This window comes from Littorina saxatilis, linkage group LG7, assembly GCF_037325665.1.
Source record: "Littorina saxatilis isolate snail1 linkage group LG7, US_GU_Lsax_2.0, whole genome shotgun sequence".
Taxonomy (NCBI): domain Eukaryota; kingdom Metazoa; phylum Mollusca; class Gastropoda; order Littorinimorpha; family Littorinidae; genus Littorina; species Littorina saxatilis.
Window position 1 is genome coordinate 187,501 of NC_090251.1, and position 13,392 is coordinate 200,892.

General features: G+C 44.6%; 1 protein-coding gene across 4 annotated transcripts in view; it reads right to left on the bottom strand.

The window, feature by feature from the left end:
• LOC138970410 (membrane-associated protein Hem-like) overlaps window positions 1-13,392 on the bottom strand; it is a 92,085-nt gene that overhangs the window by 66,472 nt on the left and 12,221 nt on the right. For all 4 annotated transcript variants that reach the window (XM_070342856.1, XM_070342854.1, XM_070342857.1 and 1 more), the window contains exons 3-7: window positions 12,717-12,848; window positions 11,630-11,745; window positions 10,855-10,957; window positions 2,280-2,517; window positions 1,030-1,123 (exon numbers count right to left, since the gene is read on the bottom strand). In XM_070342856.1, coding sequence (XP_070198957.1) covers window positions 1,030-1,123; window positions 2,280-2,517; window positions 10,855-10,957; window positions 11,630-11,745; window positions 12,717-12,848 — 683 coding nt within the window. The remainder of the gene's footprint in view (window positions 1-1,029; window positions 1,124-2,279; window positions 2,518-10,854; window positions 10,958-11,629; window positions 11,746-12,716; window positions 12,849-13,392) is intronic.

Consider the following 13,392-nt stretch of genomic DNA (forward strand, 5'->3'; position numbering starts at 1 on the left):
AGGCTACAGATGACAATGACTAGAACCAAGCCTGAACCCTACAGTCCCACTAGGCTACAGATGACAATGACTAGAACCAAGCCTGATCCCTACAGTCCCTCTAGGCTTATAGATGACATTGACTAGAACCAAGCTTGAACCCTACAGTCCCACTAGGCTAATAGATGACAATGACTAGAACCAAGCCTGAACCCCACAGTCCCACTAGGCTACAGATGACAATGACTAGAACCAAGCCTGAACCCTACAGTCCCTCTAGGCTAATAGATGACAATGACTAGAACCAAGCCTGAACCCCACAGTCCCACTAGGCTACAGATGACAATGACTAGATTAGAACCAAGCCTGAACCCTACAGTCCCACTAGGCTAATAGATGACAATGACTAGAACCAAGCCTGAACCCTACAGTCCCACTAGGCTATAGATGACAATGACTAGAACCAAGCCTGATCCCTACAGTCCCACTAGGCTACAGATGACAATGACTAGAACCAAGCCTGATCCCTACAGTCCCACTAGGCTACAGATGACAATGACTAGAACCAAGCCTGAACCCTACAGTCCCACTAGGCTAATAGATGACAATGACTAGAACCAAGCCTGATCCCTACAGTCCCACTAGGCTACAGATGACAATGACTTATAGAACCACAACGGCTAGAACCAAGCCTGAACCCTACAGTCCCACTAGGCTATAGATGACAATGACTTATAGAACCACAACGGCTAGAACCAAGCCTGAACCCTACAGTCCCACTAGGCTTTAGATGACAATGACTTATAGAACCACAATGGCTAGAACCAAGCCTGAACCCTACAGTCCCACTAGGCTATAGATGACAATGACTTATAGAACCACAATGGCTAGAACCAAGCCTGAAACCTACAGTCCCTCTAGGCTATAGATGACAATGACTAGAAGTAGAACCACGCCTAAACAATGGATTATAATTAACGTCATGCTGGGAAGCAGAATAACCAACACACAAAGAAATGAAGAAAAAGGTGAAAGCAGAAAGAAACGTACTCTGCAGTTTGCGTGTAAGTTCTCGCATCATCTCTGGCTTGTCGAAGCTGGTTCGCAGCTGTACCAGCGTCTCTTTGTTAGACACCACGATTTTCTGCACACACAAGTCAACAGTAAACAACAGCTGTACCAGCGTCTCTTTGTTAGACACCACGATTTTCTGCACACACAAGTCAACAGTAATTCGACAACAAGTATCCACTGGAGCTCTTCATTGGACAAGCAAGGTTGCCTATTATAATACACTACAAAAGTAGCAAGATAACAGGGAGAAAGTAAACAACAAACACACCTTAAGCTCTTCTACCTGGCTGGCGTTGGTCAACATCAGTCTCTCCCCCATGTACTGCATGCCATACAGGTACCAGGTAACACTACAGGTAACACTAGAGGTAACAAAAGTCAACACACCTTGAGCTCATCCACCTGACTTGCCATGGACAGCATAAGTCTCTCCCACATGTACTTCATGCCGTACAGGTAAAACTACAGGTAAAACTACAGGTAACACTACAGGTAACAAAAGTCAACACACCTTGAGCTCATCCACCTGACTGGCAATGGACAGCATCAGTCTCTTCCCCATGTACTTCATGCCGTACAGGTACCAGGTAACACTACAGGTAAAACTACAGGTAAAACTACAGGTAACACTACAGGTAACAAAAGCCAACACACCTTGAGCTCATCCACCTGACTGGCAATGGACAGCATCAGTCTCTCCCCCATGTACTTCATGCCGTACAGGTACCAGGTAACACTACAGGTAAAACTACAGGTAACACTACAGGTAACAAAAGCGAACACAACTTGAGCTCATCCACCTGACTGGCAATAGACAGCATCAGTCTCTCCCCCATGTACTTCATGCCGTACAGGTACCAGGTAACACTACAGGTAAAACTACAGGTAACACTACAGGTAACAAAAGCCAACACAACTTGAGCTCATCCACCTGACTGGCAATAGACAGCATCAGTCTCTCCCCCATGTACTTCATGCCGTACAGGTACCAGGTAACACTACAGGTAACACTACAGGTAACACTACAGGTAACACTACAGGTAAAACAACAGGTAACACTACAGGTAACAAAAGCCAACACACCTTGAGCTCGTCCACCTGACTGGCAATGGACAGCATCAGTCTCTCCCCCATGTACTTCATGCCGTACAGGTACCAGGTAACACTACAGGTAAAACTACAGGTAAAACTACAGGTAACACTCCGGGTAACAAAAGCCAACACACCTTCAGCTCGTCCACCTGACTGGCAATGGACAGCATCAGTCTCTCCCCCATATACTTCATGCCGTACGGCCCGATCAGCTCGGCCAGGGCCCGCAACTCCGTCAGGTCTGCGTACTCCTCTGCTGCAAAATTGGTCTGCCCCTCCCCCGTCGCTACAGTGACAAAGGCCTTCTGACGCGGAGAGTACACGATCTGACCCGCATTACAGGTAGCTCTGCGTAGCAGTACTTCCAGGTACCTGTCACACACACAAATCACATGGGTTAGTTTCGAGACAGTCTCACCACTGCTTTGGGTGTGTACAATCAACAATCTCACAAGTGTGCGTAGTGTGTACAATCAACAATCTCACCAGTTTGTGTTGTGTGTACAATAAACAATCTCACTAGTTTGTGTAGTGTGTACAATCAACAATCTCACCAGTTTGTGTTGTGTGTACAATAAACAATCTCACCTGTTTGTGTTGTGTGTACAATCAACAATCTCACCAGTTTGTGTTGTGTGTACAATCAACAATCTCACCTGTTTGTGTAGTGTGTACAATCAACAATCTCACCAGTTTGTGTTGTGTGTACAATCAACAATCTCACCAGTTTGTGTTGTGTGTACAATCAACAATCTCACCTGTTTGTGTAGTGTGTACAATAAACAATCTCACCTGTTTGTGTAGTGTGTACAATCAACAATCTCACCAGTTTGTGTTGTGTGTACAATCAACAATCTCACCTGTTTGTGTAGTGTGTACAATAAACAATCTCACCTGTTTGTGTTGTGTGTACAATAAACAATCTCACTAGTTTGTGTTGTGTGTACAATAAACAATCTCACCTGTTTGTGTAGTGTGTACAATCAACAATCTCACCAGTTTGTGTTGTGTGTACAATCAACAATCTCACCAGTGTGCGTAGTGTGTACAATCAACAATCTCACCAGTTTGTGTTGTGTGTACAATCAACAATCTCACCAGTTTGTGTTGTGTGTACAATCAACAATCTCACCTGTTTGTGTAGTGTGTACAATCAACAATCTCACCTGTTTGTGTTGTGTGTACAATCAACAATCTCACCTGTTTGTGTAGTGTGTACAATCAACAATCTCACCAGTTTGTGTAGTGTGTACAATCAACAATCTCACCAGTTTGTGTTGTGTGTACAATCAACAATCTCACCAGTGTGCGTAGTGTGTACAATCAACAATCTCACCTGTTTGTGTTGTGTGTACAATCAACAATCTCACCAGTTTGTGTAGTGTGTACAATCAACAATCTCACCAGTTTGTGTAGTGTGTACTATAAACAATCTCACCAGTTTGTGTAGTGTGTACAATCAACGATCTCACAAGTGTGCGTAGTGTGTACAATCAACAATCTCACCAGTTTGTGTAGTGTGTACAATCAACGATCTCACAAGTGTGCGTAGTGTGTACAATCAACAATCTCACCAGTTTGTGTTGTGTGTACAATCAACAATCTCACCTGTTTGTGTAGTGTGTACAATCAACAATCTCACCAGTTTGAGTAGTGTGTACAATCAACAATCTCACCAGTTTGTGTAGTGTGTACAATAAACAATCTCACCAGTTTGTGTAGTGTGTACAATCAACAATCTCACCAGTTTGTGTTGTGTGTACAATCAACAATCTCACCTGTTTGTGTAGTGTGTACAATCAACAATCTCACCAGTTTGAGTAGTGTGCACAATCAACAATCTCACCAGTTTGTGTAGTGTGTACAATCAACAATCTCACCAGTTTGTGTAGTGTGTACAATCAACAATCTCACCAGTTTGTGTTGTGTGTACAATCAACAATCTCACCTGTTTGTGTAGTGTGTACAATCAACAATCTCACCAGTTTGAGTAGTGTGTACAATCAACAATCTCACCAGTTTGTGTAGTGTGTACAATCAACAATCTCACCAGTTTGTGTAGTGTGTACAATCAACAATCTCACCTGTTTGTGTTGTGTGTACAATCAACAATCTCACCAGTTTGTGTAGTGTGTACAATCAACAATCTCACCAGTTTGTGTTGTGTGTACAATCAACAATCTCACCAGTTTGTGTAGTGTGTACAATCAACAATCTCACCAGTTTGTGTTGTGTGTACAATCAACAATCTCACCTGTTTGTGTAGTGTGTACAATCAACAATCTCACCAGTTTGAGTAGTGTGTACAATCAACAATCTCACCAGTTTGTGTAGTGTGTACAATCAACAATCTCACCAGTTTGTGTAGTGTGTACAATCAACAATCTCACCTGTTTGTGTTGTGTGTACAATCAACAATCTCACCAGTTTGTGTAGAGTGTACAATCAACAATCTCACCAGTCTGTGTTGTGTGTACAATCAACAATCTCACCAGTTTGTGTAGTGTGTACAATCAACAATCTCACCTGTTTGTGTAGTGTGTACAATCAACAATCTCACCAGTTTGAGTAGTGTGTACAATCAACAATCTCACCAGTTTGTGTAGTGTGTACAATCAACAATCTCACCAGTTTGTGTAGTGTGTACAATCAACAATCTCACCAGTTTGTGTAGTGTGTACAATCAACAATCTCACCAGTTTGTGTAGTGTGTACAATCAACAATCTCACCTGTTTGTGTTGTGTGTACAATCAACAATCTCACCAGTTTGTGTAGTGTGTACAATCAACAATCTCACCAGTCTGTGTTGTGTGTACAATCAACAATCTCACCAGTTTGTGTAGTGTGTACAATCAACAATCTCACCTGTTTGTGTTGTGTGTACAATAAACAATCTCACTAGTTTGTGTTGTGTGTACAATCAACAATTGAAAATTTTAATAATAAATTTTAATTTGATTATATACTTACCCAACTCACATAAAAGCAATTTACTTCAGTTTAGTGCTAGGACGCTGAATCGTCACCTTGGTAACAAGGGGAGGTAACCCTAAAAAAAGAGCGACCTTGACCCTATAATAGAACGAAGTCTCCCGTGACTTCCTGACCTTGCCGCCATCTTTGAATTCATACGATCGAAAGCGAACAGAAAAACCCCTCCTTTTTTTAGGAACCCATAAAACCCTCAAAAGCGGGGCAGGTGGGAGGGTATTCACTATGTGAGTTGGGTATGTATATAATCAAATTAAAATTTATTATTAAAATTTTCAATTAAATTACATTCTTATCCCAACTCACATAAAAGCAGATTGCTAATGAAGGCGGTGGGATGCTCAATCCATGAGCTAGGCAAAAAAATATACCCTGCTGCAACCATTGCTGGAAGCGAGTTAGAACCGTAACGCCGCGCGCTGGAAAAGTCACGCAGGTAAAGGTTGATAGAGAGCTCCTACGATATCCATTAGACGAAGTCAAGGACCTCGGGATATCGTACTGATTTGGACACCAACGTAGATAAGACCCTGTCTACCCCTGTGATCAAAAACGATAAGAGTAGTTTTGCTTATGAACCTTCAAACCTCCTGTAAAGGACAGGAAGGAGCATAATGAGATAACTGGTCAGATTCATAACAATGGATCGCCTATGGCGAGAATCTTAGAAAGAGGAAAACTATAAAAACCATCAGAGATGGTTGTCCTAGTTGTTGATGCCTGACAAAAAGTCTGGACGGAAACAGAGTGAGGTAGAGAGCCTCTATTGAAACCTACATAACACTGTAAGCCAAAGAGAGTGTGAATCTCGCTACATCTGCGCGCTGCAGCTAGGAGAAAAGGAAGAACGTTTCACGTAAAGTTTATGAAGGCTAGCAGAATGCAGCGGTTCAAAACCTGTGGAGCATCGAAACTCCGAAACCAAAAGACCCAGACTTGTCTTGCTGTGGTCTTTTGTATTGATCCCTATCCAGTATATGGACTCTCTGAGAAAAGAGACCTGTCATCTTATAATGCGAGCTAAACAAGTCACACTGACAAGATTAGGGAGAAGCAAGCCCAATTCACATAAGGCCTAGAAAAAGGCCCATGTTCTAACGAACCGTCTGGACAGAGCTCAACAGAGAACAGTCCAAGATACAAAATACACCCCCCCCCCCCTTTTTCTTCACCTTACTGCCTTATCTCAAAAGGCTAATGAGTGAGGAGGAAGGACCCATTTGCGGGAGTGTGACAGAATGCCACTGATCCTCTCAAATAAAAGGATGAAGCTCTGATAGGAAATCAAGCAGCAGAGAAGACAACCATTGTCCTCAATGGCTAAGGGAGTGGTGTCGGTGAGAGCAAAGTACCCATCTCCCTACACCGTGGCTTGAAATAAAGAGGGCGAACTTCTATTAACCGGAAAAGAAGCCTCGCGGGAGCAAAGTGCCGCTGAATTTGAGTGTGAGTAAACAGCAGTACAACAGCTGAAGCCATAAGGCCACAGCTTGAAAATTAGAAAGAATGCCTGAAAGGCCCATATTCAAAACGGTCACCCGTCCCGGTAGCAACCGAGACCGATGACGCTTAAACCTCGGTGGTCAGAACGAGACCGAGTTGCGGCCTTTGCTGAAAAATGATAAAGAATAAACCGAGGCTGCAAGGATGAGGGTAAACTTTCCCTATTGCAAAATCAGGAGTGAAACGTAGGGAGTATTGAAAACCTGATTGCATGCTAGTACTAAGTTAGCCCAGCCCGCAATTGGGAAAGACACGCGAGGGTATCAGTAACCCGATCCGCTCTCAGACTAAGCTCCCATCCCGAGAGGGGTGCGTGAGCGTCTTTTAATCTTCAGTTTCCCGATGACCGTAACATTAGAGGCATTACATGAAGTTAGTTCAAAAAACCTTGAGAAAATAATCTCAAAGTAAGAGAACTGGCCTAGGGATAGAATACGGCTTCCGTATAAAACCAAGGTTTCCTTAACCAGAAAATCAAGTGCTAGAAACCTAAAGTTGGGAAAAAAATCGCAGAGGGGAAGGTAAGTTGTACCCTCCCTCTGCCCTTTGAGCGAAATTGGCTCAGCCTAAATTGACGCTTAGAAAGCGTGCAGAAAGACCTGAGAAAGTACCCAAAGCTGAATCCCTGAAATGGAAAACCAAGATTCAACCTTCGGATAAACAGAGGGGAAGGCGCGGTAAAACCGGGCGCCTGTATACCATACTGTGACACGTGTGACGTCACTTCGACGGCCTAGCCGAGAAGGCTAGAGAATCTAACAGGGCGAACAAATGCGTACCATTCTGCGATGTAGGAGAAAACTCCTAGCACATTGCAAATTTAAGAAAAATCCAGGGGCCGTCGCAGTGAAGGCTACAACGAGAGTGTAGCCTGTTAACTCGCGGGAGAAAGCCCTGCAAGGCTAGGCGTAATGCCAAAGTAGAAACACTGACCTCAAGGAATGTGATTCTATTCATTGCTGGCAAAACATAAACAACAACTCACCGTCTTTTGCGTGTGGGAGAAAAACCACCCCAATGCTAAAGACTTCTGTGCCAAACCTAAGTTTAGCCACATGATGATGATTTAGTTCTTTCCGTAACCTCTCAGAAAGAAAAGCTGAAACTAAGGAATTTCTGCGAGTCCTTTGTGCTGCGCAGCGAAAGTCGCTGACAGAAGCCACTGCCTCAAGAGGTAGGCTTAGCTGGAAAAGTCCCGACTGAGAGGCTACGAACAGTAGCTCAGCGAGCCTAATAGAGATTTTGAGTCAGAATGTGAGCCAAAAATTTGGACATGTTCTGGCGATTTGTCGGAACCCAAAGCTTATGACTCTAATGAGAAAGCGCGATTCCGTAAACCGTAAAAGCCGAGATTGTTTTAACAGCTTGCCTTGTTTTTCCGCCACTGAGGCGAAAAATTAGCGGCCTTAGCAGCTTCACCCAAGAAGGTGAAAAATAAGAGATATGCCGCACCATAGACGGGCGTACCTACCACAAAGCTGCCTAAGGCAGAGGGTCTAACCCTAAGTGTGTTTGCTTAGCTTCGCTATCTTGCCTAATTTGAGGCAAAAGTGGCAAGCTGAAGCAGTTCACGGCTCCTCCCAGAAGATGGGGAGGGATGCACCGTAGCATAAACGCGCCTCTTACTTGTAACCTGAGCCAAGCGATGGCTGACCAGACAAGCAAAACCTCTGTGAAAGGAAAAGATTAAAGTGACTCAAAAGAGACTTTAAATCTTAGATCCTAGAGGGAAAGGAGAACCTGCACGCGTGCACGGAATGTGCAAATAAAAGCGCTGGGAGGCTCCGCTGCTCAGTAGACTTTAGCCAAAGCGGCTAGAAGCATCATAACCTCCATCTCCCGTGCGTCACGACAAAACTCGAAGTTGACAAGCGCAGAGGAGATAAAACGCAAGAAAAATCTTTGCAAAGTTTCCGAACTCGAAAAGATCATGTGCTTATTCCCTCAGAGCAAGAGAGAGGACTCAGTATAACGTACTGTTCTACTGTAGCCGTCTTCCCTAACAGAAAAGTGACATCTTCCTCTACCGCATCGCCACCAAACTTGAATGAGTCTAATGACAACGCGATAGATCTCGACAGAGATCTCTGCAACGTCTCAGAGAGAGACAATAACTCAAGCAAGCGTAAGCCTGTCTCCTCCGAAGACAAAAGAGAATTCTCCGTAAACGGGACCACTCTGTCTCTGCTGTATCCATCTTGCCGACTGCAAGTTCCGGTGTGACCGGAAGAGTGGAACGAGGCAAGGCAAACGAGTCAATCAACCTGACTGAGTTATGCGGCAGTGTAAACTTCTTAGCCGAACCAGCAGGCAAAGCTGAGGCTAAACACGAAGAAGCAAGGTAAGGCTGCGCTGAAACAGGAGCCAGACCAAGAGCTGTTAGTGTGAACAGCGGTACAGCGTGAAACGCACCGCCATGCTGAACAGTAGCTAGTAGCTTAGAAAGCTCAAACGCTACCAACGGGGATTCCCGAAAACGGAACTGCTGCCTCGCAGAACGGAAATCCCCCAAAGCGGAAGGAGGTTGGGCAAACAAACCAACAGGTGTTGCACCACCCTCCTCGAAATACCGTGAAACAACTTCCGCCGCCAAAGCCAGTGCAAGCGGAAGTTTAACCGGTATACGGAAGTCGGCATCTTCGTCATCCTGAACGGAAGCACCGAAATCCGACCGAAAATCCCGCACATCCGTGCAACCAGGCAACGCACTTCCGCCCTGACTACAATAGTCAGGCGGAAGCGTCACCCGGAAGGGACGACACGCGAGGGATACGACACCCAAGCAGTGTGTCCCTAGGGACTGCTTCCGCCCTGATGGGCGGAAGCGGGGAATGCTGTGAAGCCACACCAACCGAACGCAATGCGGTGAGTGACAACGGACGCAAGTCCCCTGTTCGGTCAGTGACCGAACGCGTATCTGGGCTCACCCCCTGTAGTGCTATCCGCCCAAGCTTACGGGGCGGCATCACACTGGGATGGCTTTCACTCACGGCGCGGCGTACCGGCGTGGCTACTCTTTCCAGTATACGATCTTCGCTTTGGCCAGAGAACCCGGCTACTAACGAAGAATAAATACCTTGATCGTTAACAGGCCGACCACCGGAAGAGGCCTGAGAACGCAGAAGAGAATGACCGTCACTGCCATCAAAAGACGCATGCACGTCGGCGGCGTGACTGTGGCCGAAGGAGGAACACGCACCCTGCCCAGGGAACGGGAATCCCCGACACCAGTACTGCCTTGGTCGACGAAAATTCTGCTGAAAGTGCTGAAATCTGGGCGCTCAGAGAACGCAAAAAGGCACAAACATCTAGCTATATCACCAACAGAGCTAGAACCTGAAGCAACTGTAATTGATTCTAAGACAATTTTGGCATGGGTAAAAAAACAGGCATGTCAACAGTAGCTCATTGAGCGCAAAAACACCGAAACATCTTGCTTATCACTAACAGAGCTAGAACCTGAAGCGACTGTAATTGATTCCGAAGGCAATTTTGGCATGGAAAATTCAGGCATGTCAATAATAACATCGAAAGAAGGTTTGACGAGAGATCTGAGACGTTAATCACAGCAAGACTCACAGAGGCTTTCGATTTACGGGGAGGCTTATTTGACAGGTGAAGGCTCCGCCACTGGCTTAGAGTTTTCTTTACCACTAACCGACATGGTGGGTGAAAAGTGTAAACAACAGCTAAGCGCTGGCAAAACCTAAGTCAAACTATCAATGAAAATATCAAAATAGCTCACCCCAAACACACGTAGAGAGCAGAGGAACGTGCACGAGTACCAAGGTGTGGGTCTGACACAAGCAGCATCAGACAAAAACGGCTGAAAAGCCGGAGCGAAAACAAACACGTCCGTGTTCACTGAGCGCTGAAGAGAGTATGGGTATGATTCAAAGATGGCGGCAAGGTCAGGAAGTCACGCGAGACTTCGTTATATTAAAGGGTCAAGGTCGCTCTTTTTTTAGGGTTACCTCCCCTTGTTACCAAGGTGACGATTCAGCGTCCTAGCACTAGACTGAAGTAAATTGCATTTATGTGAGTTGGGATAAGAATGTAATTTAATCAACAATCTCACCAGTTTGTGTTGTGTGTACAATCAACAATCTCACCAGTTTGTGTTGTGTGTACAATCAACAATCTCACCAGTTTGTGTAGTGTGTACAATCAACAATCTCACCAGTTTGTGTAGTGTGTACAATCAACAATCTCACCAGTTTGTGTAGTTAGCAGTGATGGTTTTCTCCCCCGTGGCGTCTGTGTTCTGCGTCTGCTGGGGTAACACGTTGTTGAACACACGCGCAATGTCGATGTGTACTGCACAGCAAAGCCACACACAATGTTTCTATCAGTACACTGTTAGTGGCAAACAAACAATCCTCAACAAACATGCACAGTTAGCATAGCTACACTGCATAGTTACCATAGTTACACTGAATAGTTACATTGCATAGTTACACTGCATAGTTACCATAGTTACTCTGCATAGTTACACAAAATACTTACCATAGTTACATTGCAAAGTTACCATAGTTACACTGCATAGTTACCATTGGTACACTGTATAGTTACCCTAGTAACACTACATAGTAACCCTAGTTACACTGCATAGTTACCATAGTTACACTGCAAAGTTAATATAGTTACACTGCATAGTTACCCTAGTTACACTGCATAGTTACCATAGTTACACTGCATAGTTACCATAGTTAAACTGAATAGTTACCCTAACCCTAACCCTACAGTTACCATAGTTACATTGCATAGTTACACTACATAGCTACCTTAGTTACATCTCATAGTTACACTGCATAGTTACTCTAACACTGCAGTTACACTGCATAATTACACTGCATAGTTACCCTAGTAACACTGCATAGTTACACTGCATAGTTACACTGCATAGTTACCCTAGTAACACTGCATAGTTACACTGCGTAGTTACCCTTGTAACACTACATAGTTACCCTTGTAACACTGCATAGTTACCATAGTTTTCCAGTCCTTGTAGGACGTTCATGTAGGCACGCACTCCGTTCAGCAGTTCAGACGGTTTGGCGATCTCCGTTGTCTCTGGGTTGTACATCATCATCCCCACCAGGGCCCTCAACACGTACAGGTAAAACAACACACATAGCTACATACAGATCATGACGCCCTGAACACGTACAGGTAAAACAACACACATAGCTACATACAGATCATGACGCCCTGACCACGTACAGGTAAAACAACACACATAGCTACATACAGATCATGACGCCCTGAACACGTACAGGTAAAACAACACACATAGCTACATACAGATCATGACGCCCTGAACACGTACAGGTAAAACAACACACATAGCTACATACAGATCATTACATCTTTAACCTGGGCCCTAAACACATCAGGTAAAACAACACACATAGCTACATACAGATCATGACATCTTTAACCAGGGCCCTAAACACATACAGGTAAAACAACACACATAGCTACACACAGATCATGACATCTTTAACCTGGGCCCTAAACACATACAGGTAAAACAACACACATAGCTACACACACACAGATAATTACATCTTTAGCCTGGGCCCTGAACACGTACAGGTAAAACAACACACATAGCTACATACAGATCATGACATCTTTAACCAGGGCCCTAAACACATACAGGTAAAACAACACACATAGCTACACACAGATCATTACATCTTTAACCTGGGCCCTAAACACATACAGGTAAAACAACACACATAGCTACACACAGATCATGACATCTTTAACCTGGGCCCTGAACACATACAGGTATGACAGCTGCATGTTTTACCTGGGTTTGTACATCATCACACGCATGCACACACACACACGCCCACTTACTTGCAAACACAGACAAGCACGCAAGCACACACACATACACTCACTTGCAAACACCAACATGCACGCACTCACGCATTCACACACACAAACATACACACAAACACACATACACACACAAACACACACACACACACACACACACACACAAACACACACACACAAACACACACACACACACACACACACACACACACACACACACACATACTTGTTGAAGCGGGCCTCAAGGTGCTGCAGGAAGAACTCGCGAGGAATAAAGCCGTGTTCCCACACCTGTATCACGTTGCAGTAGTTGATTCCGTAACACAGCTCTGTTAGCGCCATGTGTAGTTTGTCCATCCTGTAACCATGGTAACGACACAGTTAGACACACACACAGTAGTTGATTCCGTAACACAGCTCTGTTAGCGCCATGTGTAGTTTGTCCATCCTGTAACCATGGTAACAACACAGTTAGACACACACACAGTAGTTGATTCCGTAACACAGCTCTGTTAGCGCCATGTGTAGTTTGTCCATCCTGTAACCATGGTAACGACACAGTTAGACACACACACAGTAGTTGATTCCGTAACACAGCTCTGTTAGCGCCATGTGTAGTTTGTCCATCCTGTAACCATGGTAACAACACAGTTAGACACACACACAGTAGTTGATTCCGTAACACAGCTCTGTTAGCGCCATGTGTAGTTTGTCCATCCTGTAACCATGGTAACAACACAGTTAGACACACACACAGTAGTTGATTCCGTAACACAGCTCTGTTAGCGCCATGTGTAGTTTGTCCATCCTGTAACCATGGTAACAACACAGTTAGACACACACACAGTAGTTGATTCCGTAACACAGCTCTGTTAGCGCCATGTGTAGTTTGTCCATCCTGT